Source organism: Ranitomeya variabilis, chromosome 3 (genome assembly GCF_051348905.1).
Source record: "Ranitomeya variabilis isolate aRanVar5 chromosome 3, aRanVar5.hap1, whole genome shotgun sequence".
Classification (NCBI taxonomy): Eukaryota; Metazoa; Chordata; class Amphibia; order Anura; family Dendrobatidae; genus Ranitomeya; species Ranitomeya variabilis.
This window is the reverse complement of record NC_135234.1, coordinates 669,092,288-669,118,405: the sequence shown is the minus strand read 5'-3', so window position 1 is coordinate 669,118,405 and position 26,118 is coordinate 669,092,288. Positions and strand designations below refer to the sequence as shown.

Here is a 26,118-nt window from a genome sequence, read left to right as displayed (position 1 = left end):
ATGAAGCCTTAAAACAGCATATTTTGTAAATTAATTAAATCTAAACCATCTATCTATTATCTATCTATCGTTCTACCTACAGTATCTATTATCTATCTATCGATCTATCTATCTATTTATTATCTATCTATTTATTATCTATCTATCATCTATCTATTTATCATCTATCTATTATCTATCTATCTATTATCTATAGTTCTACCTACAGTATCTATTATCTATCTTTCGATCATCTATCGATCTATTATCTATCTATTTATTATCTATCATCTAACTGTCTATCTATCTATATATTATCTATCTATCTATCTATCTATATATTATCTATCTATCTATCTATCTATCTATCTATCTATCTATCTATCTATCTATCTAGCTACCTTCCAAATAAGTAAAAAAATCAGCACTCGTCCACGATAGCAGTTGGTGCACACTCATTAGTGGTTAGCCAACTTTGTTATACAGATCCAAGAAACATAGGCAGTACTCCAATGGTTCAGTTCCAGAACAACAGTACTTTATTTCCCAATTTGCAAAAAAGGCAACATGTCACTTACCACTTGCCGTGCCAGAGAGGCAGAGAGAGTTGAATAAGTAGCTCAGGAATTGGTGAGAGTTTTGAGTTTCTGGAGAACTGGGCAGACTTCTCTGTTGGCTACAGGCTGTACAATAGGGATGATCTGCACCTCATTGGGGAGGATGACTTGTGTTGGGTGTTTGTGATAGAACATCCCCACATGAGCTAATAAAGTCCACACTTTTTGCTTATTAATGAAGTGCTGCCTTTTCTTATCTTTATATATCTGAAGGATTATGGAATTGTTAGTCCAGGAGGCATGCACCATGAGATGTAATCTGCATGAATAGTGATGCTTATTTTGTATAGAACAATGTCAAATACTATGTCAGCTTAATCTAGATGGGAGGCTTGGCTTCATAGGAGATCCACAATGTCACTACTTACTGCAGAACTGTAACATATTTGGTATTGTCTTGTTTGATAAAGTCTCATCTATCAACATGTAAAAGTATTTAAATCATTAGTTAAATGACGAAAAAAATACAAAAATAAGAAATCTGGAATTTCAGTCCTTTAGCTGTTGCACTTTCCCCAAAAAATATAAGTGATCGAAATGTCATATATATCCCAAAATGTCATTTATATCAATAAAAAACATCAGCTCAGCGTGGAACCACAAGCCCTTGCCCAACCCCACAGTAACATAAAAATGTTACGAGTCTCACATAACAGTACAAATTTATTTTTTCATTCCAAGGTTCTGAATTTTTTTTCAACTGCTAAAATATAAAAAGGACCTTTTAAGATTGGTATCGCCGTAATCATACTGACATGAGTAATTGCCAGGACATTTTTTTGCGGTAGATTGTATTGGCATAGCGTTAAATTTAGTCCTAATTATTATTCTACAGTAAGCTCTGAATTCAGAGTGGCAGGCACTCCGCAAAACATTTTTGGGGGTGAATGGCAGAGGATGTGTGCAACTGTTTTTTATTTTCAAAGTTAGGAAAGGGTTGTGGGCTTTCTTTTAACTCTTTTACAGGGGGAATATTTTTGTAGTTTTGCTATACTGCACTGCTGCTAAAACTTTTCCCATGTTTCTATATACAGTAGGTATATATATATATTACTGCTTGAAAGGTCAATTTTTTATTTTCATGAACATGTACCGTATATGTTTTGTACATTTTACAGACATGCTCAGACGTCAAGACAAAGCCTCCCTTTTTCACAGATAAAACCATGGAGTCTTCTATAAAATACATCAGCAAGAAGTTTCCAAACATTGATGTCCGCAGCAGCACGGTAATTACCTATTGATATTGTATGTGTTATTTAGCACCGAAGCTACTGTAGCCAAAATTGGGCAGCAGCAGCAAGCACAGTCACATTATGCCTAAGGACAGAACATCAGGGATATTCCTGGAAACTCACATACATCTCTAATTATTATTATTATTAATAATAATAATAATAATTATAATGAGATCATTTATTTTTTCCCAATTCTGTCAGTGCTCCCATCATGTTGGTAGATATAGTACCCCTCTCAGGGACATAGGAAAATATGGAGACCAAACTAACCCATGGGTTACTTTCTTCTTTCTACCTTCTAATAGTTGAATGAGAGCTTTAAAGTGTCATAAGAATGAAAAAAACAATGATGTGGTAATATCTGTAAAGCCCTGTGGAATTAATGGCGCTGTGTCAGTGAGAAAAAGTGAATAAAAATAAGTAAGAAAATAAGTAAATGTGCCTTTCTTGTTCCCAACATGGTGCCCTTCATTCATTTGACTGTAAATGTGCCAGACAGGCTTTAGTTGTGAAAAATCAAATTATTACTATTCATGTAAAAATTAGTGGTCTGTGTTTCTCAGATGCCTACTGACTATTGTATTAGGGTACAACATGGATGTAATATGGATTTGAGTGGCCCTATTAGTCTGTAAGGATGCAGATATTTTGGATCACAGCCCGGTTGGCAGGTTCTCATTGTGTTTTCTGTTAGGAAGTTCCTACTCATATTGAATAGCGTTCAAGGAAGCAGTACTGTCTGTGCTTAACTCATTTTGTATATGAAACAAAGCAGAGAATTAGCAGTTCCCTAATTATCACAAGGGGAACGAACCCAATATATCTGTCATGACTCCCCCACTCAGTGTGTCTTGGATGCATTAAGTGACAGTTCAGTCATCCAATCTAGTGCTGGGGCGTGCCAAGCTGTCAGTATTTTGAAAAACAGCTCCGTTGTCCAATCTGAGACTGGGAGGTGCTGGGCTTACTTCAGGTGTTCCTTGTATTAAGTGATTACCTAGCTACTTAGCTGATCTCTCTACACCAGATCTCTGCATTTGCTTGGTTGTGCTTTGCCTTGAATTCCTGTGTTCTCTTTGCTGATCTATTGCTGCCTGACCTTGGTCATTCTGACTATCAATTTGCCTAGCCATTTTGCTCTGATCAGCCTTCTTTCTGGTGTTCTGACCTTGGACCGTTACCTGACTATGCCTTTGTCTTTCCCCTTTTCTTTACCATTTGCTCTCTTGGTATCTGATTACAGAACGTTTGACTAACCTGCCTCACGGCTTGTTCATGAGTACTGACAAGCGTCACAATTTAATTATCAAATCACTCTGTAGTTCAAGCTTCACCCACTACATTCATAAAGCAGAATATATACACTCATTGTATATAAATATACATGAATCCAACCACGTTGGTTGTCTGCTAATGAGCTATTGCAGGTCCATATTCTTATAAAAGAAAGTATATTATTATAAAGTCAGTCTACTGTGGAAGACTGTATTGTTGGAAAGGACTCTTTATGGAAAAACAAAAACAAATTCATGCACAATTAAGGGAGAAAAAGATACAGTAGATGGTAGCCAGTAAGTACAATATACCAATTTCATACCGGAGTAATGATAAGCATTATTGCAGCATTATATAATATGAGTGTGAATGAGTGTATTACCATCCAGGTGGTTCTAAATTATGGAATGATTAGAATATTAATTAATAGCCTCTTTTTCTCTTCTGAATCTAGCAACATCTTGGGCCGGTGCACAAAGATAAAACTGAGATTGTGAAATACTTAACTGGTTATTATTTGACATTTTTGGACGTGATGGAATTTAGGGTAAGTATTGATTTTTAAACGTGTACATAGCTTTTTATCAATTAACTTACTTTGAGTGCTCAAAGGATTGAACTTGTCTCATAAATAACATATATTATCTACCCAAAGTATAGATGATAAATATGTGATCACTGGTGTCACACCAAAATTACAAGAATGTGAATTTAAAAGTCCACTCCAATGTTTTTTTTATTTTACTGCGAGAATTGTGGCACTAATATACTGTAAGTTCCCTGCACCTAGAAATGTACTTACCATCCGCTGTCTTCTTCTGATATTGGAGTCGCTCCAGTTGGTCTTCTTCAGTTTGTGACCTGCCAGATCTCACCAGTATTTGCTGGGCAAGCTGGAGATCGCAACTCAATATAAGTCTATGAGAGCTAGAAGGACTTCCGGTCATTCAAAATTGCAGTCATAAAATGGCAGATTGGGACCGCAGTGGCGCAGGGAACAGCTGAAGACAGTGGTTGGTAAGTATAATACTAGGATCAGGGAACTTACATCAGTGGCAACATTCCAGCGCTGAAATAAAGAAAAAACACTGAAGTGGTGCTTTAACGGTGAAGAGCATGTGCAACCACAGCTCCATTCACTGTCTATAAATAGGCGGTCCCACATGTGCGTTACTGCTCTATTCAAAGAGATCTTCGGTCTTCATGTTCTCAGCCTCGGTGGGGGGTCTTAGCAGACAGATCACAACAAGTGATCATACACTTATCATCAATTGCTGTTCTTGGCTAATTTATGCAAGAGCAGAGGGGAGGGTCTGAGACTATGAAAGCACAGTGTAGTCCGAGACCATTTTCTCTGCTCTTTGATGGACCGGCCAAGATCAATGGGAATGTCTTAGACTACTAAAATTATTTACAAATTGCCAAAGTCAAATAACCCTAACTAAAGATTAAAAAAAATATATTGTAACTTTTATTTATTCATGTAATAGATGGGATCAAGGTGCCCTTTTAAAATGACATATATTGTGATGGTCAGTATTCGTAGAAACCTTTCCTTTAGCTCAAGAGATACAAGCCCATTCATGATCTACAGTATGTTTAGTAGTAGTAATTAGATATGGTGTTCAATTACAGAGTCACACAGGTTAAAATTCAGAGGGTAGATAAGGTAGCTAACCCTTTGTGACAAATGTCCATTAGAGATGTGTCTTGAGAAAGTAATTCCTACAGCATAGTGGGGGTGTTTAGAGCATCCTCATATCCAAGCAGGATTTAAATCTCTAAAGGATGAGTGTTTTTTTTTTCAGTATGTAAAATAGGGGGTAGGTCAGTGAGGGATCAGTGACCTGTCAGAAGCCATCAGTATGAATACCTAAGCAGAGCACCACATGAAGACCCCTCCACAGGCCGCACCGGAGCATGAGCAGATCATTAACACAAAACTGAAAATAAATATTAAACAACAACCACAAGATGGATTTCATCAAACCAAGGTATCATTTTAATCAGTATAACAGTGCCGACCTGACACTGTCTGTAGGTTACTGTGCACAATCCTGCTGACAGGTTCCCGTTAAATGAATAAATACGTTTATTTTTTAAGATTTAGAAATTGTTAGAGTTATTAGTCTTTGGCAATTTCTAAATAATGCAATTGATACCTATGCTGATCATCCCTTGGACACTATTTGGTGGTTTTTAGACTACTAAAACACGCAGTCAGTACGGGAGTCTAAGAAGCTGCAAGCTGTTTTGTGAAAATGCAGAAGGGACTATGAATTAGATTAACTGTGTCAAAAAGAAAAAAAAAATGGAGTGCACTAAGTATTTTAACTACGCATTATGGATTTACTATGAATTGATTTATAGTTATCTGAAGGGTCTCTTTAAGTGTACTGTTCTATTACCATAACAAAGGTTGCTTCTTTCTTGGCTGACAACTTAAGGTACCTTCACACGAAATGACTTTGTAACGATATCGCTAGCGATCCGTGACGTTGCAGCGTCCTCGCTAGCGATATCGTTTCGTTTGACACGCAGCAGCGATCAGGATCCTGCTGTGATGTCGCTGGTCGCTGAATAAAGTCCAGAACTTTATTTGGTCGTCCGATCGCCGTGTATCGTTGTGTTTGAAAGCAAAAGCAACGATACCAGCGATATTTTACACTGGTAACCAGGGTAAACATTGGGTTACCAAGCGCAGGGCCGCGCTTAGTAACCCGATGTTTACCCTGGTTACCAGCGTAAAAGTAAAAAAAACAAACAGTACATGCTCACCTGCGCATCCCCCAGCGTCTGCTTCCTGACACTTACTGAGCGCCGGCCCTAAAGTGAAAGTGAAAGCACAGCGGTGACGTCACCGCTCTGCTGTTAGGGCCGGAGCTCAGTCAGTGTCAGGAAGCAGACGCTGGGGGACGCGCAGGTGAGCATGTACTGTTTGTTTTTTTTACTTTTACGCTGGTAACCAGGGTAAACATCGGGTTACTAAGCGCGGCCATGCGCTTAGCAACCCGATGTTTACCCTGGTTACCCGGGGACCTCGGCATCGTTGGTCGCTGGAGAGCGGTCTGTGTGACAGCTCCCCAGCGATCAAACAGCGACGCTGCAGCGATCGGCATCGTTGTCGCTATCGCTGCAGCGTCGCTTCGTGTGAAGGTACCTTCAGTGCCAGATTTCATAATGCAAAAAATATTTCTACTTTGAAGTAGCATTTATTTTTCTTTACAGGACGGTGTTCTGTTTGGCTAGATGATACTTTCGCGGCATGCAGTATAATTTTGTAACATTATTATTATTCAGCAATGAAATGAGGTTTTATTCTCCAAACTCTAATAATATCAGTGAGAAAAATATGTTTATTCTGTTTGCTCATTATTTTTCAGTTTTATTTGGTCATAGACGAAGATTAGAGAAAAGTATCCACTGTTTTATTCTTGATTTTTTTTTATTACCGTCAGTAAAAAACAAGAATAATAATGGTTAACTGAAATAAAAGAAATAAGATGCACAGCAAGCTTTGGAGACAACTTAGGTCTCTTCATCTGGAGAAACACACATACAATATATGTATACATAGGGGGTGAAATAAGCATTCAACACATCACCAATTTTTGAAGTAAATGTATTTCTAAATGTGTTATTGACATGAAATTCTCTCCAGATGTCGATAACAATCCATCTAATCCACAAAGGCAAAGAAATCAAACCAAAGACGTCCATAAATTATGTACAATAATGAGAAATGGCACAGGGAAAAAGTATTGAACACATGAAGAAAGCGGTGCAAAAAGCCATGGAAAGTCATGACACCAGCTGAAATCTATAAGCAACTAGACAGCAATCCTGGTACTTAGTGAAAAATAATATTAAATGGCTCAACTGATGGCCTATAATGTGCATAATACATAACACACTGCGGGGCTGGGATTAACAAGCTGGGCGGCCGCACAGGCGCAGTCTGCGAGACTGCATCTGAGGTCAGACGGGCAGCGCTCACTGCGCCTGCCCCAGGCAGAACAAAACAGTGCAGGTGCCGGATTTGATTTGAAAACAGCGCGGAGGGGGCGGCGCCCGGCGCCGAAGAAGCCTTGAGTGACGGCAGTGTGGCGTGTGCAGCAGGGGGGTTAAGACCTGCCTCCAGGACTAAAGACAGGTATTTTTGCTAAATTATAAAACGCTTTATTTCTGCTTCGACTGCACCAATAACTAAAAGAGCCACCTTGTCAGAATGCAGCATTACTGCTGCACAAGTGGCTCTTTTACGGCTGGAGGGGGTGACAGAGTCCCTTTAAAGATGAGATTCCTCAGTGATAAACCTACTATACTCTAGCAACTCATATCGCCATAATAAAATATTGAAAGTTTGGTTTAGGTTAATAAATTCAGCTATATTTGTAAAATCATATGACTCATCTTACAAAATATTTTCTAAAGATTTGGAAAATAGCAATAATGTATCAACAATGACAATAATGATTATTACATTTGCAGGATAGGAATAAAAAAACAGAACAATCGATTTGTCTGAAATGTATCAGTTATCTTCACTTTGCATAGAATTTACTTTTATTTTATTTTTTTACATTATTTATAAAAATGTATAAAAACCCTTATACTTTTTGTCTGTTCTCCCTGCAGGACCATGTGTATGAGTTATTGAATACAATAGATGCTTGCCAGTGTTATTTTGACATTGTAAGTACAATGAGCAGCACTGTTCTGGATGATTATGTAAGAGCCCCTCATTTGAGATAGTAATCGAAGTTTGTAAATTGGAGTTGATTATATTTATCACTTTCTTGGCTTGCAAGAAAATTGAGTTGTATTTATGGAACTGCAGGGCGCAGGTAAAATTCACAGTATATGAAAATCATCAGATCGTGCTGTTTGATTAGCAGAAACTCCTGGAATGTTCTTAAAGTTATTGACTAAATCCCAACTTTTTCTGCAGCACACAAACTTTTTTATTTTATTTCAACAGCTCTTATTTCCTTTTGCATGCAACTTTTCTCATGTCTGTTTTGATATATTTATAGTACAACAGTTGCTTGAAAACCTCCTGCTTATAATAGAGGTGTGCATTACCAGGCATTGTGTCACCAGGTTTTTTATTACCCCATCTGAGATCTGCATGATGTAGAAGCAGAGACTCTGATTCCAGCAATGTGTCACTTACTGAGCTGCTTGCTGTATTTATTTATACAATTAACTATGTTATTTGCCGAATCTATGAATGCTGAGCTCTGTGTATCCCCACCCATGAGGGGACTTCTTTAATACTTTTCTATGGAAAACTTCAGATTTGCAACTGCCACAAACTAAATTTTCCATGTAGCTCTGACATTAATACACCCTACTGTACATTGCTAGAAATAGTTAACATTTGAACATTTACTATTGATTTATTTTCTCTTTATCTTTCAGAATATTAATTACACCTTTACAAAGAGTTATCTGGACCTAATAGTGACTTACTTCTCTGTAATTCTGCTAATGTCTCGGATTGATGACAGAAAGACACTTATTGCTCTTTACAACTGTGCATCTGAAATGCTCCAAGGTCAGAGGTGGGTGGCACACTTTAAAGAGGTAGTCAAACAATTGCCAAAAAGAATGTGCTGTGATCATAGTGACAGCATGAATTTTTTTTAAATGTATATGGAGCGCCCCCAGACGCAGGGCCAAGGAGTACTCGGTACCGGGCCTCTCTGTCTCAGTTCTGGGGTTGTCACGGTGGCTAGACCTGGTCCGTGACCCTGTTAACCCCTTCACCCCCAAGGGTGGTTTGCACGTTAATGACCGGGCCAATTTTTACAATTCTGACCACTGTCCCTTTATGAGGCTATAACTCTGGAACGCTTTGACGGATCTTGGCGATTCTGACATTGTTTTCTCGTGACATATTGTACTTCATGTTAGTGGTAAAATTTATTCGATATAACTTGCGTTTATTTGTGAAAAAAATGGAAATTTGGCGAAAATTTTGAAAATTTTGCAATTTTCCAACTTTGAATTTTTATGCCCTTAAATCACAGACATATGTCACGCAAAATACTTAATAAGTAACATTTTCCACATGTCTACTTTACATCAGTACAATTTTGGAACCAACATTTTTTTTTGTGACGGAGTTATAAGGGTTAAAAGTTGACCAGCAATTTCTCATTTTTACAACACCATTTTTTTTTAGGGACCACATCTCATTTCAAGTCATTTTGAGGGGTCTATATGATAGAAAATACTCAAGTGTGACACCATTCTAAAAACTGCACCCCTCAAGGTGCTCAAAACCACATTCAATAAGTTTATTAACCCTTCAGGTGTTTCACAGGAATTTTTGGAATGTTTAAATAAAAATGAACATTTAACTTTTTTTCACACACAATTTATTTCAGCTCCAATTTGTTTTATTTTACCAAGGGTAACAGGAGAAAATGGACCCCCAAAGTTGTTGTACAATTTGTCCTGAGTATGCTGATACCCCATATGTGAGGGTAAACCACTGTTTGGGCGTATGGCAGAGCTCGGAAGGAAAGGAGCGCCATTTGACTTTTCAATGCAAAATTGACTGGAATTGAGATGGGACGCCATGTTGCGTTTGGAGAGCCCCTGATGTGCCTAAACACTGAAACCCCCTACAAGTGACACCATTTTGGAAAGTAGACCCCCTAAGGAACTTATCTTGATGTGTGGTGAGCACTTTGACCCACCAAGTGCTTCACAGAAGTTTATAATGCAGAGCCGTAAAAATAAAAAATCATATTTTTTCACAAAAATGATCTTTTCGCCCCCAATTTTTTATTTTCCCAAGGGTAAGAGAAGAAATTGGACCCCAAAAAATGTTGTGCAATTTGTCCTGAGTACGCTGATACCCCATATGTGGGTGTAAACCATTGTTTGGGTGCATGGCAGAGCTTGGAAGGGAAGGAGCGCCATTTGACTTTTCAATGCAAAATTGACTGGAATTGAGATGGGACGCCATGTTGCGTTTGGAGAGCCCCTGATGTGCCTAAACATTGAAACTCCCTACAAGTGACACCATTTTGGAAAGTAGACCCCCTAAGGAACTTATCTAGATGTGTGGTGAGCACTTTGACCCACCAAGTGCTTCACAGAAGTTTATAATGCAGAGCCGTAAAAATAAAAAATCATTTTTTTTCACAAAAATGATCTTTTTGCCCCCAATTTTTTATTTTCCCAAGGGTAAGAGAAGAAATTGGACCCCAAAAAATGTTGTGCAATTTGTCCTGAGTACGATGATACCCCATATGTGGGTGTAAACCATTGTTTGGGCGCATGGCAGAGCTTGGAAGGGAAGGAGCGCCATTTGACTTTTCAATGCAAAATTGACTGGAATTGAGATGGGACGCCATGTTGCGTTTGGAGAGCCCCTGATGTGCCTAAACATTGAAACTCCCTACAAGTGACACCATTTTGGAAAGTAGACCCCCTAAGGAACTTATCTAGATGTGTGGTGAGCACTTTGACCCACCAAGTGCTTCACAGAAGTTTATAATGCAGAGCCGTAAAAATAAAAAATCATATTTTTTCACAAAAATGATCTTTTTGCCCCCAATTTTTTATTTTCCCAAGGGTAAGAGAAGAAATTGGACCCCAAAAAATGTTGTGCAATTTGTCCTGAGTACGCTGATACCCCATATGTGGGTGTAAACCATTGTTTGGGCGCATGGCAGAGCTTGGAAGGGAAGGAGCGCCATTTGACTTTTCAATGCAAAATTGACTGGAATTGAGATGGGACACCATGTTGCGTTTGGAGAGCCCCTGATGTGCCTAAACATTGAAACTCCCTACAAGTGACACCATTTTGGAAAGTAGACCCCCTAAGGAACTTATCTAGATGTGTGGTGAGCACTTTGACCCACCAAGTGCTTCACAGAAGTTTATAATGCAGAGCCGTAAAAATAAAAAATCATATTTTTTCACAAAAATTATTTTTTGCCCCCAATTTTTTATTTTCCCAAGGGTAAGAGAAGAAATTGGACCCCAAAAAATGTTGTGCAATTTGTCCTGAGTACGATGATACCCCATATGTGGGTGTAAACCATTGTTTGGGCGCATGGCAGAGCTTGGAAGGGAAGGAGCGCCATTTGACTTTTCATTGCAAAATTGACTGGAATTGAGATGGGACGCCATGTTGCGTTTGGAGAGCCCCTGATGTGCCTAAACATTGAAACTCCCTACAAGTGACACCATTTTGGAAAGTAGACCCCCTAGGGAACTTATCTAGATGTGTTTTGAGAGCTTTGAACCCCCAAGTGTTTCACTACAGATTATAACGCAGAGCCGTGAAAATAATTTTTATTTTTTTTCTCAAAAATGATTTTTTAGCACCCAGCTTTGTATTTTTACAAGGGTAACAGAATAAATTGGACCCCAAAATTTGTTTTCCAATTTGTCCTGAGTACGCTGATACCCCATATGTGGGGGGGAACCACTGTTTGGGCGCATGACAGAGCTCGGAAGGGAAGGAGCGCCATTTGGAATGCAGACTTAAATGGATTGGTCAGCAGCCGTCACGTTGCATTTGCAGAGCCCCTGATGTACCCAAACAGTACAAACCCCCCACAAGTGACCCCATATTGGAAACTAGACCTCCCAAGGAACTTATCTAGATGTGTTTTGAGAACTTTGAACCCCCAAGTGTTTCACTAAAGTTTATAGCGCAAAGCCGTGAAAATAAAAATTATTTTTTTTTTTCACAAAAATGATTTTTTAGCCCCCAGTTTTGTATTTTCACAAGGGTAATAGGATAAATTAGACCCCAAAAGTTGTTGTCCAATTTGTCCTGAGTACGCTGATACCCCATATGTGGGGGGGAACCACTGTTTGGGTGCATGACAGAGCTCGGAAGGGAAGGAGCGCCATTTGGAATGCAGCCTTAAATGGATTGGTCTGCAGGCGTCATGTTGCATTTGCAGAGCCCCTGATGTACCCAAACAGTACAAACCCCCCACAAGTGACCCCATATTGGAAACTAGACCTCCCAAGGAACTTATCTAGATGTGTTGTGAGAACTTTGAACCCCCAAGTGTTTCACTACAGTTTATAACGCAGAGCCGTGAAAATAAAACATCTTTTTTTTCCCACAAAAATGATTTTTAGCCCCCCAAATTTTTATTTTCCTAAGGATAACAAGAGAACTTGGACCCCAGAAGTTGTTGTTCAATTTGTCCCGAGTACGCTGATAACACATATGTTGGGGTAAACCCCTTTTTGGGCGCACGGGAGAGCTCGGAAGGGAAGGAGCACTGTTTTACTTTTTCAACGCAGAATTGGCTGGAATTGAGATTGGACGCCATGTCGCACTTGGAGAGCCCCTGATGTGCCTGGACAGTGGAAACTCCCCAATTCTACCTGAAACCCTAACCCAAACACACCCCTAACCCTAATCCCAACGGTAACCCTAACCACACCCCTAGCCCTGACACACCCATAATTCTAATCCCAACCTCAATCCAAACGTAAATGTAATCCAAACCCTAACCCTAACTTTAGCCCCAACCCTAACTTTAGCCCCAACCCTAACTTTACCTCCAACCCTAGCCCTAACCCTAACCCTACCCCTAACCCTAACCCTAAACGTGACTGAAATACGTGGCACTGAAATACGTGGCACTGAAATACGTGGCACTGAAATACGTGGCACTGAAATACGTGATACGTGGCACTTAAATACGTGGCACTGAAACACGTGGCACTGAAATACGTGATACGTGGCACTGAAATACGTGGCACTGAAATACGTGGCACTGAAACACGTGGCACTGAAATACGTGATACATGGCACTGAAATACGTGGCACTGAAATACGTGGCACTGAAATACGTGGCACTGAAATACGTGGCACTTAAATACGTGGCACTGAAATATGTGATACGTGGCACTTAAATACGTGGCACTGAAATACGTGGCACCGAAATACGTGGCACTGAAATACGTGGCACTGAAATACGTGGCACTGAAATATGTGATACGTGGCACTTAAATACATGGCACTGAAACACGTGGCACTGAAATACGTGATACGTGGCACTGAAATACGTGGCACTGAAATACGTGGCACTGAAATACATGGCACTGAAATACGTGGCACTGAAATATGTGATACGTGGCACTTAAATACATGGCACTGAAACACGTGGCACTGAAATACGTGATACGTGGCACTGAAATACGTGGCACTGAAATACGTGGCACTGAAATACGTGGCACTGAAATACGTGGCACTGAAATACGTGGCACTGAAATACGTGCAACTGAAATACGTGGTACTAAAATATGTGGCACTGAAATACGTGATACGTGGCACTGAAATACGTGATACGTGGCACTGAAATACGTGATACGTGGCACTGAAATACGTGGCACTGAAACACGTGGCACTGAAATACGTGGCACTGAAATACGTGGCACTGAAATACGTGGCACTGAAATACGTGGCACTGAAATACGTGGCACTGAAATACGTGGCACTATGACTGTCAGAAAATGTTCATTAAACGGTTAGGGGTGAGGTTAGGGGTAGAGTTAGGGTTAGGGTTTGGATCCCTTTATCACCTTGATGGTGGTGGGTGGCTTTTCAGTGTGTTTTCTGTTTTTTTTCGATAAAAATGCATGCGTTTTTAACGCAAACAAACGCATGTGCTTAAAAACGCAAGAAAATACTGCAGGTTGTATTTCTGAAAATGAACGCATGCAGAAAAAAACCGCATGCGTTTGAAAACGCGACCAAACGCGTACAAAAAAAACGCATGCGTTTTCAATGTTAAATATAGGGAAAAAACGCATGCGTTTTTTTGTGCAAAAAACGCTGCAGACAAAAACGCAAGTGTGAAACCAGCGACGCTTTTTATAGCAAAAAAGTTTTTGCGTCTCCACATTTTGAGACCTATAATTTTTCCACATTTTGCTCCACAGAGTCATGTGAGGTCTTGTTTTTTGCGGGACGAGTTGACGTTTTTATTGGTAACATTTTTGGACACGTGACCGTTTTTGATCGCTTTTTATTCCGATTTTTGTGAGGCAGAATGACCAAAAACCAGCTATTCATGAATTTCTTTTGGGGGAGGCGTTTATACCGTTCCGCGTTTGGTAAAATTGATAAAGCAGTTTTATTCTTCGGGTCAGTACGATTACAGCGATATCTCATTTATATCATTTTTTTATGTTTTGGCGCTTTTATATGATAAAAACTAAAATATAGAAAAAATAATTATTTTGGTATCGCTTTATTCTCAGGACTATAACTTTTTTATTTTTTTGCTGATGATGCTGTGTGGCGGCTTGTTTTTTGCGGGACAAGATGACGTTTTCAGTGGTACTATGGATATTTATATCAGTCTTTTTGATCGCGTGTTATTCCACTTTTTGTTCGGCGGTATGGTAATAAAGCGTTGTTTTTTGCCTCGTTTTTTTTTTTTTTTCTTATGGTGTTTACTGAAGGGGTTAACTAGTGGGGCAGTTTTATAGGTTGGGTCGTTACGGACGCGGCGATACGAAATATGTGTACTTTTATTGTTTTGTTTTTTTTATTTAGATAAAGAAATGTATTTATGGGAATAATATATATATTTTTTTTATTTATTTAGGAATTTTTTTTTTTTTTTTTTTACACATGTGGAAAATTTTTTTTTTTACTTTGTCCCAGGGGGGGACATCACAGATCATTGATCTGGCAGTGTGCACAGCACTCTCCCAGATCGACGATCTGCTGTGCAGGGCTGCAGGCTTACCAAGTGTCTGCTCTGAGCAGACACTCGGTAAGCCACCTCCTTCCCTGCAGGACCCGGATGCCGCGGCCATCTTGGATCCGGGACCTGCAGCCAGGAAGGAGGTAGGAGACCCTCGCAGCAACGCGATCACATCGCGTTGCTCCGGGGGTCTCAGGGAAGCCCGCAGGGAGCCCCCTCCCTGCGCGATGCTTCCCTATACCGCCGGTACACTGCGATCATGTTTGATCGCGGTGTGCCGGGGGTTAATGTGCCGGGGGCGGTCCATGACCGCTCCTGGCACATAGTGCCGGATGTCAGCTGCGATAGGCAGCTGACACCCGGCCGCGATCGGCCGCGCTCCCCCCGTGAGCGCCGCTGATCGGTGATGACGTACTATCCCGTCGGCGGTCATACGGGCCCACCCCACCTCGACGGGATAGTACGTCTGATGTATGGAAGGGGTTAAGGGGCGTCCAATGAAAGGTGTAGGTGGTGGTGCGTGGTGCAGGTCGCGGTGAATAACGAGGACACAGGGTTGCAGTCTCTTTACCTCTTTACTGAAGGCTTCAAGGTCCTCAATCCAGAGTATGGTTAACAGGGCTGTCTGAGACTGGCCGGTCCGATGGCACCTCCAGAGTTCCCTTTGCAGGTGGAAATCTGTGCCTACCTTCTAGCGCCTGTGTGTTGTAGTACTTCCCTGCTGAGCACCACAGGATAGTCCTCACAACTGTTGTGTCTGCTTCTGATGTTATTTCCCACAACTTATGTCTGTTCTGATGTTCTTCTCCGTCCCCCAGATGATATGGATAGGACGCACCCGTATGACGGGAAGGCCTGGAGTTCTTCCGGGACCCTAGCATCGCCCCTCTCCCACAGTTGCCCCCTATGTCTTCTTAGGTGATTTTGGTGAGACAGCCAACCTAAAATTAACTGCCCTGCCTCTGTTTGAAGTATTGCTTGGAGCCTAATACTTCCTCGGCGTTCTGGCCACCGGCTACGCGCCTCAGTAGGATGTTGCCTCGATCTTACAGCACGACTCCTACTGGTGTTATCTCCTTTTTGCTTTGATCTTGTTTCTCACTCTCCACAATAAACCTCGCTTCTTGTCCTTTCTCGAGATACCGCCGCGATGTAGTGCAGGTGCGGTTCCTTAACGTTCTTTCCTTTTTCGCTAGGCCTCTGTCAGGATCCCACCCCTGACAGGGACCCTCCTGAATCTTCCCCTGCAACACCCTCTGCCACAAGGTGTTGCCTGGTTCCAACCCAGTCAGCTTCTGTCTAACTTTCTATCTAACCCCCAGTTTTTACCCGATTGTGAGGAGTGGCCTAATACATAGCGCCCTTAGCTCCCTCTGGAGGCCAGACTGTGAAGTGTATTGGTGTCTGTGATACCTGGTCAGGTGAACTCCTTCAGTGCCATCAGACGTACCATCACTCCCCTTAGCGGCGGAGCATCAGTACTGCAACGACCAGGACTCTAGGGCGCTGCACTTATATATTTCAGATTTATATTATGAATGATTAGAACATATCTATAATTAGACTAAAACTACATAATAATACATGGCATATGGTTTTACACATGTTTAATGCTTTCTTTACAGTGACCCATCGTTTGCTCGGCTTGGTCAGATGTTGCTGGAGTATGATAACCCCCTGAAGAAGCTAAGTGAGGAATTTGGACCTCATACTAAGGTACAGAAAGTCAATACTATTTTGTTTTACCTTCTTTTGCTTTTCGTAAAGAAAAATGGTTGCTTTATCGTAAACGTACAGTATATCAGAGATAAAACGCACTGCTTGATCTTGAAGGTAAGGCTTGGCGATCCATAAATTAATGTCATTGTGCATTTAGGTAGCCACAGCAATGATTAACCCCTTAATGACCAGGGGTATTTCAGTTTTTGAATTTCTGTTTTTTTGCTCCACTTCTTCCCAGAGCCATATTTTTTTTTATTTTTTTGTCAAAATGGCCATGCAAGCGCTTGTTTTTTTGTGGGACAAGTTGTACTTTTGAACAACACCATTGGTTTTAACATATTGGTAACTGGAAAACAGGAAAAAAATTCCAAGTGTGGTGAAATTGCAAAAAAGTTAAATTCAACAATTGTTTTTTTGGTTTTCTTTTTTTACCATGTTCATTAAATGCTAAAACTGACCTTCCATTATGATTCTCCAGGTCATTACGAGTTCACAGACACAAAACATGAAAAGGTTCTTTTTTATTTAAGTGGTGAAAAAAATTCCAAAATTTGGTAAAAAATAAAAAAAATGGCGCCATTTTCTGAGACCTGTAGCGTCTCCATTTTTCGTGATCTGGGGATGGGTGAGGGCTTATTTTTTACCCGCTAAGCTGACATTTTTTTTTATACCATTTTGGTGTAGATACAATCTTTTCATCGCCCGTTATTGCACTTTATTACAATGTAGCGGCATCCAAAAAAAGCTTAATTCTGGCATTTTTAATTTTTTTCTCATTATGCCTTTTAGCGATCAGGTTAATTTTTTTTCCTATTGATAGACTGGGCGATTCTGAACACGGCAATTCTAAATATGTGTATATTTGATTTTTTCATTGTTTCATTTTGAAGGTGCGAAAGGGGAGTGATTTGAATTTTTATATATATATATACACTCACCGGCCACTTTATTAGGTACACCATGCTAGTAACGGGTTGGACCCCTTTTGCCTTCAGAACTGCCTCAATTCTTCGTGGCATAGATTCAACAAGGTGCTGGAAGCATTCCTCAGAGATTTTGGTCCATATTGACATGATGGCATCACACAGTTGCCGCAGATTTGTCGGCTGCACATCCCAAAGATGCTCCATACAAGGCAGGATGGATCCATGCTTTCATGTTGTTTACGCCAAATTCTGACCCTACCATTCGAATGTCGCAGCAGAACTCGAGACTCATCAGACCAAGCAACGTTTTTCCAATCTTCTACTGTCCAATTTCGATGAGCTTGTACAAATTGTAGCCTCAGTTTCCTGTTCTTAGCTGAAAGGAGTGGTACCCGGTGTGGTCTTCTGCTGCTGTAGCCCATCTGCCTCAAAGTTCGACGCACTGTGCGTTCAGAGATGCTCTTAGGCCTACCTTGGTTGTAACGGGTGGCGATTTGAGTCACTGTTGCCTTTCTATCAGCTTGAACCAGTCTGGCCATTCTCCTCTGACCTCTGGCATCAACAAGGCATTTCCGCCCACAGAACTGCCGCTCACTGGATTTTTTTTCTTTTTCGGGCCATTCTCTGTAAACCCTAGAGATGGTTGTGCGTGAAAATCCCAGTAGATCAGCAGTTTCTGAAATACTCAGACCAGCCCTTCTGGCACCAACAACCATGCCACGTTCAAAGGCACTCAAATCACCTTTCTTCCCCATACTGATGCTCGGTTTGAACTGCAGGAGATTGTCTTGACCATGTCTACATGCCTAAATGCACTGAGTTGCCACCATGTGATTGGCTGATTAGAAATTAAGTGTTAACAAGAAGTTGGACAGGTGTACCTAATAAAGTGGCCAGTGAGTGTATATATATATATATATATATATATATATATATATATATATATATATATATATATATATATATATATATATATTTTTATATTTTTTAAAACTTTTTTTACTTTTTGCATGCTTCAATAGTCTCCATGGTAGACTAGAAGCTGCAGTGCTTTGATCGCTTTTGCTACACACTGGATATGTTCAGGTCGCCTGTGTAGCAGAAATGCTCACTTGCTTTGAGCACTGGCCACAATCTGCTACAGACATCTGGTTGTCATGCCGGCCCACTGATGACCCGTGATCATGTGACGGGATCACTGATGGGCAGAATTAGCGATGTGCTTTCAGTAAGCATGAGTTAAATGCCCTTGTCAGAGATTGACAGCAGCATTTAACTAGTTAACAGCCGCAGGTGGATGGCTATACCACCTGCGGCTGTTGCAGGCACATGTAAGCTGCATAGATCAGTTGTCATGTGCCCGGAAAGGTGTGGGCTCATTGCCAGAACCCGCACCAAACAGCAGGAGTCCGACATAGGCGTACTATTACTCCCAAAGCCGGACAGGGGTTAAATAATATTTTGAAATCCATTGTCTTCTTCATGTCTTGCTTTATATTTAGAGCTCATGTCTAGTGCAGAATATGAGTTGAGTAAAATACACAAAAGCAAAGAGCAGATCAAAATGCTCCTCAAGATATTATGATTAGCAAAAGTATGACAAGGTTAAAGACAATAGCTGTAACAGCCCTAGTGGTCTGCAAATGAAGGCGGGCAAGAAGAATAAATGCATGCATGTCAACATTCAACTCTCCTAAAGTGCCTCCCATTCTGACATTTCCTCTTAGGCCACATTCACATGTTTGGTATTTGGTCAGTATTTTACATCAGTATTGGTAAAAAAAGATGTTATTTTTTATAACCAGAGCAGGCAAAACTGACAGCTGTGGGCTGTAGCCCCCAGCTGTGAGCTTTATGTTGCCTGATTATCAAAAATAGAGGGGTCCCCACTCCGTTTCCTTAATTATTTATAGTCTGGTATTCTCAGACAGGGAAGGGGCCATGGCTAATGGCCTGCCCCAGCCTAAAAATAGCATCCCATCTATTAGATTTCCAAATTCTGTCGCTTTGACTAGCTATTCCCTTTCCTGGTGCAATGGAAAGTGGGGTAATAGTTGTGGGGTTGATGTCATTTGTTTTATGGCCACTGAAATGAAGCCCACAGGTTAGTAATGAAGAGGCGTCTATCAGATGACCTCATTACTAAGCCCAAAGTCAAATGTAATACAGACAGAGACAGAGTAAAGTCCTTTAATTGAAATAAACACACAGACTCCTTTATTTTCAAATAAAAACTCTCCGACCCTCTTTTACCAATTAATCTCTGATCTGATCATCGCCTGTGTGTAGCAGAGGCAATCGGACAACTGTAGCTTCTAGTCTCCCATGTAGACTATTGAAGCATGAAAAAAGTAAAAAAAAAAGTTTTTAAAAATATAAAAAAAGAAAATAAATATAAAAGTTCAAATCCCCCCAAACGCCCCATTTAAAATAAAACAATTAAAAAAATGAACATATTTGGTATCGCCGTGTTCAGAATTGTCCGATCTATCAAGCTATAAAAAGAATTAATCCAATCAGTAAACGGTGTCGCGAAAGAAAGTCAAAAGGACAGAATTACGTTTTTTTGGTCGTCGCAACATTGCATTAAAATGTTCGTATCCACACCAAAAGATCGTATCCAAACCAAAATAGTATCATTAAAAACATCAGCTCAGCACGCAAAAAATAAACCCTCACCCAGCCCCAGATCACGAAAAATGGAGACGCTACGGGTAGAGTTGAGCGACTTTCATTTTTTTAAGATCGAGTCGGGTTTTGTGAAACCCGATTTTGTCCAGAGTCGAGTCGAGTGCAGTCGGCCGATTATCGCTAAAAGTCGGGGATCGACCGAAACACGAAACCCAATGCAAGTCAATGGGGAAGCATAGTCGGCAGTGAGTGGAGGCCAGGAAAACACCTACAGTGCCCATTTTAATGCCAAAAACATCCATTCTTGTTTCTGAAGCTTGTCAATCTTAATTAACTTTATAATAATAGTTGGGCATAGGGAATTGGGGGTCATTTGGCAAAAGTTGTGGGGGGAGTAGGGCCGGCTCAAGTTTTTCGTGGGCCCAGGAAATGCGGACTACGTCACGGCGGTGTTGCAGGGAGAGGTAAGTATTTCAACGTTGCAAGTGCTGTGATCCTGAGCAAGCAGGGGGGGCCCACTTGTTCGCATTGGCACTGGCACAGGGCCCCTCAAAGTACAGCGGTGTGTTTGCATGGCGGGGGCGCCTCCCACCAGCAGCGACACTTTTGCGTACTCTGAGGGGCCCTGTGCCAGTGACGTCGCCAACGAGTATGCCCCCCACCTGATGAAGGAACCTGCACTTTCATCTGCACCTTCCTCTCTGTCCCTGTGTAAGGTGGTATAACATGCGGGAAGGGGAACCTTACTTTCAGCAGGGTCAGATTCTGGCTGTGTAGAGTATAAGGGGAATGTAGTGGTCTAGGTCAATGTACCAGCAGACTCATCTAGCAGTGGCTGGGCAATGGGCAGGATGAGGAGGAAACAGATATAGGGCCAAAGAATAAAGTAGGCTAAATGCAGTTCAAAATTGGTAACAGGACTAAACAGGCATTGCTTTGTTCAGTGGAGTAGCAAACCCAAGAGCAGCAGACACTGTTTCAAGGGCCTAACCACACTAGTAGGCCAAATGCAGTTTAATATCTGATAGTATAGGGCGAAAGCCAGAATGTGGAAGCTCAGCTTTGTTCAGTTGAGGACAACACCAGGCAGGGGCATACAGACACCTTTAGTAGGCCGGAACAGCCAATTTTTTAAAAAAAACAGCAGTTAGTAAGAGGCAGAAGGTAGAAGCTCAGCTTTATTCAGTTGAGGACAACACCAGGCAGGGGCAGACCCCTTTAGTAGGCCGGAACAGCCAATTGCATTTTTAAAAATGGTAATTTGGAACTGAAGGTTGAAGCTCAGCTTTATTCAGTTGAGGACAACACCAGGCAGGGGCAGACAGACACCTTTAGTAGGCCGGAACAGCCAATTGCATTTTTAAAAATGGTAATTTGGAACTGAAGGTTGAAGCTCAGCTTTATTCAGTTGAGGACAACACCAGGCAGGGGCAGACAGACACCTTTAGTAGGCCGGAACAGCCAATTGCATTTTTAAAAATGGTAATTTGGAACTGAAGGTTGAAGCTCAGCTTTATTCAGTTGAGGACAACACCAGGCAGGGGCAGACAGACACCTTTAGTAGGCCGGAACAGCCAATGGCATTTTTAAAAATGGTAATTTGGAACAGAAGGTAGAAGCTCAGCTTTATTCAGTTGAGGACAACACCAGGCAGGGGCAGACAGACACCTTTAGTAGGCCGGAACAGCCAATTGCATTTTTAAAAATGGTAATTTGGAACTGAAGGTTGAAGCTCAGCTTTATTCAGTTGAGGACAACACCAGGCAGGGGCAGACAGACACCTTTAGTAGGCCGGAACAGCCAATGGCATTTTTAAAAATGGTAATTTGGAACAGAAGGTTGAAGCACAGCTTTATTCAGTTGCAGCTTCTTGGCAATAATATAAAGAAGACGCGACAGGACAACACTCGGTGTATGCCATATCTGTGTTTTCAATGGAAAAAAACCTTTCAGTTAACTACTTGCAGGAGAAAGTTTTTGTAGCTGGTGGCCAATTTTTGTACTGTACCAGTTTTTTGTTGTATGTGTTTTTGTTTTTAATGTTAAAATGTCTGCATTTGATATCTCTCCAGTATTTTCTTTTTTATAAGCAAAATACTGCAGTTTTACATCGGTTACATGGATACACAGGCAGCTTGGTGGTCAGTGGATGAGTATTTAAAGTAGGGACCGCAGACAGGCTATCAAAGGCCTAAAATAACAAACAATAGGCTCATGGCAGTTTTACATCGGTTACATGGATACACAGGCAGCTTGGTGGTCAGTGGAGGAGTATTTAAAGTAGGGACCGCAGACAGGCTATCAAAGGCCTAAAATAACAAACAATAGGCTCATGGCTGTTTTACATCGGTTACATGGATACACGGGCAGGCAGCTTGGTGGTCAGTGGAGGAGTATTTAAAGTAGGGACCGCAGACAGGCTATCAAAGGCCTAAAAATAACAAACAATAGGCTTATGGCAGTTTTACATCGGTTACATGGATACACGGGCAGGCAGCTTGGTGGTCAGTGGAGGAGTATTTAAAGTAGGGACCGCAGACAGGCTATCAAAGGCCTAAAATAACAAACAATAGGCTCATGGCAGTTTTACATCGGTTACATGGATACACAGGCAGCTTGGTGGTCAGTGGAGGAGTATTTAAAGTAGGGACCGCAGACAGGCTATCAAAGGCCTAAAATAACAAACAATAGGCTCATGGCAGTTTTACATCGGTTACATGGATACACGGGCAGGCAGCTTGGTGGTCAGTGGATGAGTATTTAAAGTAGGGACCGCAGACAGGCTATCAAAGGCCTAAAATAACAAACAATAGGCTCATGGCAGTTTTACATCGGTTACATGGATACACGGGCAGGCAGCTTGGTGGTCAGTGGAGGAGTATTTAAAGTAGGGACCGCAGACAGGCTATCAAAGGCCTAAAATAACAAACAATAGGCTCATGGCAGTTTTTCATCGGTTACATGGATACACAGGCAGCTTGGTGGTCAGTGGAGGAGTATTTAAAGTAGGGACCGCAGACAGGCTATCAAAGGCCTAAAATAACAAACAATAGGCTCATGGCTGTTTTACATCGGTTACATGGATACATGGGCAGGCAGCTTGGTGGTCAGTGGAGGAGTATTTAAAGTAGGGACCGCAGACAGGCTATCAAAGGCCTAAAAATAACAAACAATAGGCTTATGGCAGTTTTACATCGGTTACATGGATACACGGGCAGGCAGCTTGGTGGTCAGTGGAGGAGTATTTAAAGTAGGGACCGCAGACAGGCTATCAAAGGCCTAAAATAACAAACAATAGGCTCATGGCAGTTTTACATCGGTTACATGGATACACAGGCAGCTTGGTGGTCAGTGGAGGAGTATTTAAAGTAGGGACCGCAGACAGGCTATCAAAGGCCTAAAATAACAAACAATAGGCTCATGGCAGTTTTACATCGGTTACATGGATACACGGGCAGGCAGCTTGGTGGTCAGTGGATGAGTATTTAAAGTAGGGACCGCAGACAGGCTATCAAAGGCCTAAAATAACAAACAATAGGCTCATAGGCTCATGGCAGTTTTACATCGGTTACATGGATACACGGGCAGGCAGCTTGGTGGTCAGTGGAGGAGTATTTAAAGTAGGGACCGCAGACAGGCTATCAAAGGCCTAAAAATAACAAACAATAGGCTTATGGCAGTTTTACATCGGTTACATGGATACACGGGCAGGCAGCTTGGTGGTCAGTGGAGGAGTATTTAAAGTAGGGACCGCAGACAGGCTATCAAAGGCCTAAAATAACAAACAATAGGCTCATGGCAGTTTTACATCGGTTACATGGATACACAGGCAGCTTGGTGGTCAGTGGAGGAGTATTTAAAGTAGGGACCGCAGACAGGCTATCAAAGGCCTAAAATAACAAACAATAGGCTCATGGCTGTTTTACATCGGTTACATGGATACACGGGCAGGCAGCTTGGTGGTCAGTGGAGGAGTATTTAAAGTAGGGACCGCAGACAGGCTATCAAAGGCCTAAAAATAACAAACAATAGGCTTATGGCAGTTTTACATCGGTTACATGGATACACGGGCAGGCAGCTTGGTGGTCAGTGGAGGAGTATTTAAAGTAGGGACCGCAGACAGGCTATCAAAGGCCTAAAATAACAAACAATAGGCTCATGGCAGTTTTACATCGGTTACATGGATACACGGGCAGGCAGCTTGGTGGTCAGTGGATGAGTATTTAAAGTAGGGACCGCAGACAGGCTATCAAAGGCCTAAAATAACAAACAATAGGCTCATGGCAGTTTTACATCGGTTACATGGATACACGGGCAGGCAGCTTGGTGGTCAGTGGAGGAGTATTTAAAGTAGGGACCGCAGACAGGCTATCAAAGGCCTAAAAATAACAAACAATAGGCTTATGGCAGTTTTACATCGGTTACATGGATACACGGGCAGGCAGCTTGGTGGTCAGTGGAGGAGTATTTAAAGTAGAGACCGCAGACAGGCTATCAAAAGCCTAAAATAACAAACAATAGGCTCATGGCAGTTTTACATCGGTTACATGGATACACAGGCAGCTTGGTGGTCAGTGGAGGAGTATTTAAAGTAGGGACCGCAGACAGGCTATCAAAGGCCTAAAATAACAAACAATAGGCTCATGGCAGTTTTACATCGGTTACATGGATACACGGGCAGGCAGCTTGGTGGTCAGTGGAGGAGTATTTAAAGTAGGGACCGCAGACAGGCTATCAAGGGCCTAAAATAACAAACAATAGGCTCATGGCAGTTTTACATCGGTTACATGGATACACGGGCAGGCAGCTTGGTGGTCAGTGGAGGAGTATTGCAAGGAGTGTCTGTCCCAGTACTCCCAAAATATAAATAGATGTTAATGTCTCGCAAAACAACCAAAAAAAAAAAAAAGTGGCATACTTAGGTACAGGGGTGGGCTCATCTGCTGAGTTTCTGACATAGTAATTTGGCAGTAACTATTTAATGGTGCCAATATAGGACACAGACACAGACTACTTTAAGTTGCATCATAGATGTCTACAAATTTGTATTGTCAGTGCCAGACATTGAATGATGTCAGCGAATAGACTAAAGATTGGTGGAGCTGTGCGACATAATTTTGCACGTGGTAGAGAACAGTTTGAGCTGGGGGAGGGGGGAACTCTCTTGAGGCCGGCGGGACCGCCCCAGGGCCCCTCATGTTACAACGGTGTGTCTGACGTTGGGTGCGCACCACCACCGCCAGAGACACTACATTGTACTATGAGGGACCCAGTAGCAATGCCGTCAACCAAAAGCGGCCACACCCACCTCTTCAGACAAACAGCAGTCTCACGGGTGCTTGCGCCAAGTCGCGATACCACGGCCCCGTGTGGGGAGTTTGGCCATTTAGGGAGGTGTAAACATGTCGTATGCTGTACAATCAGCTGCAGCAAATTAGACATTAGAAAAGTAATTCACAGGCAAGAGCTTTTCATAGGAAAGCTAGGTGTCGGCCGGGCAAGGTGGGGCAAAAGATTTCGAAATCCAGTTGTGGTTCATTTTAATGAATGTTAGATCGTCAACATTTTGGGTAGCCAGACGAGTCCTTTTTTCAGTTAATATTGAACCTGCAGCACTGAATACTCTTTCTGATAGGACACTTGCTGCCGGGCAAGCAAGCTCCTGCAATGCATATTCTGCCAATTCTGGCCAGGTGTCTAATTTTGATGCCCAGTAATCAAATGGGAATGACGGTTGAGGGAGAACATCGATAAGGGATGAAAAATAGTTAGTAACCATACTGGACAAATGTTGTCTCCTGTCACTTTCAATTGATGCAGCAGTACCTGTCCTGTCTGCGGTCATAGCAAAATCACTCCACAACAGAAAACCCCTCTGTCCAACGCCACTTCTGATGTGTGCACCCCTAACACTCCTAGTCTGTTGCCCCCTTGAGCTCGTGTGAGAACGATCACGTGCGCTGTGTGCTGGGAATGCCTGAAGCAAACGGTCAACAAGAGTTGATTGTTTGGTTGCTAA

The 26,118-nt window shown here is 41.7% G+C and overlaps 1 protein-coding gene across 1 annotated transcript in view; it reads left to right on the top strand.

Moving 5' to 3' along the window:
- NCKAP1L (NCK associated protein 1 like) overlaps positions 1–26,118 on the top strand; it is a 325,756-nt gene that overhangs the window by 12,978 nt on the left and 286,660 nt on the right. The window contains exons 2-6 of the mRNA XM_077297911.1: positions 1,715–1,825; positions 3,564–3,656; positions 7,748–7,804; positions 8,534–8,676; positions 16,446–16,536. Of these exons, the coding sequence (XP_077154026.1) occupies positions 1,715–1,825; positions 3,564–3,656; positions 7,748–7,804; positions 8,534–8,676; positions 16,446–16,536 (495 nt within the window). The remainder of the gene's footprint in view (positions 1–1,714; positions 1,826–3,563; positions 3,657–7,747; positions 7,805–8,533; positions 8,677–16,445; positions 16,537–26,118) is intronic.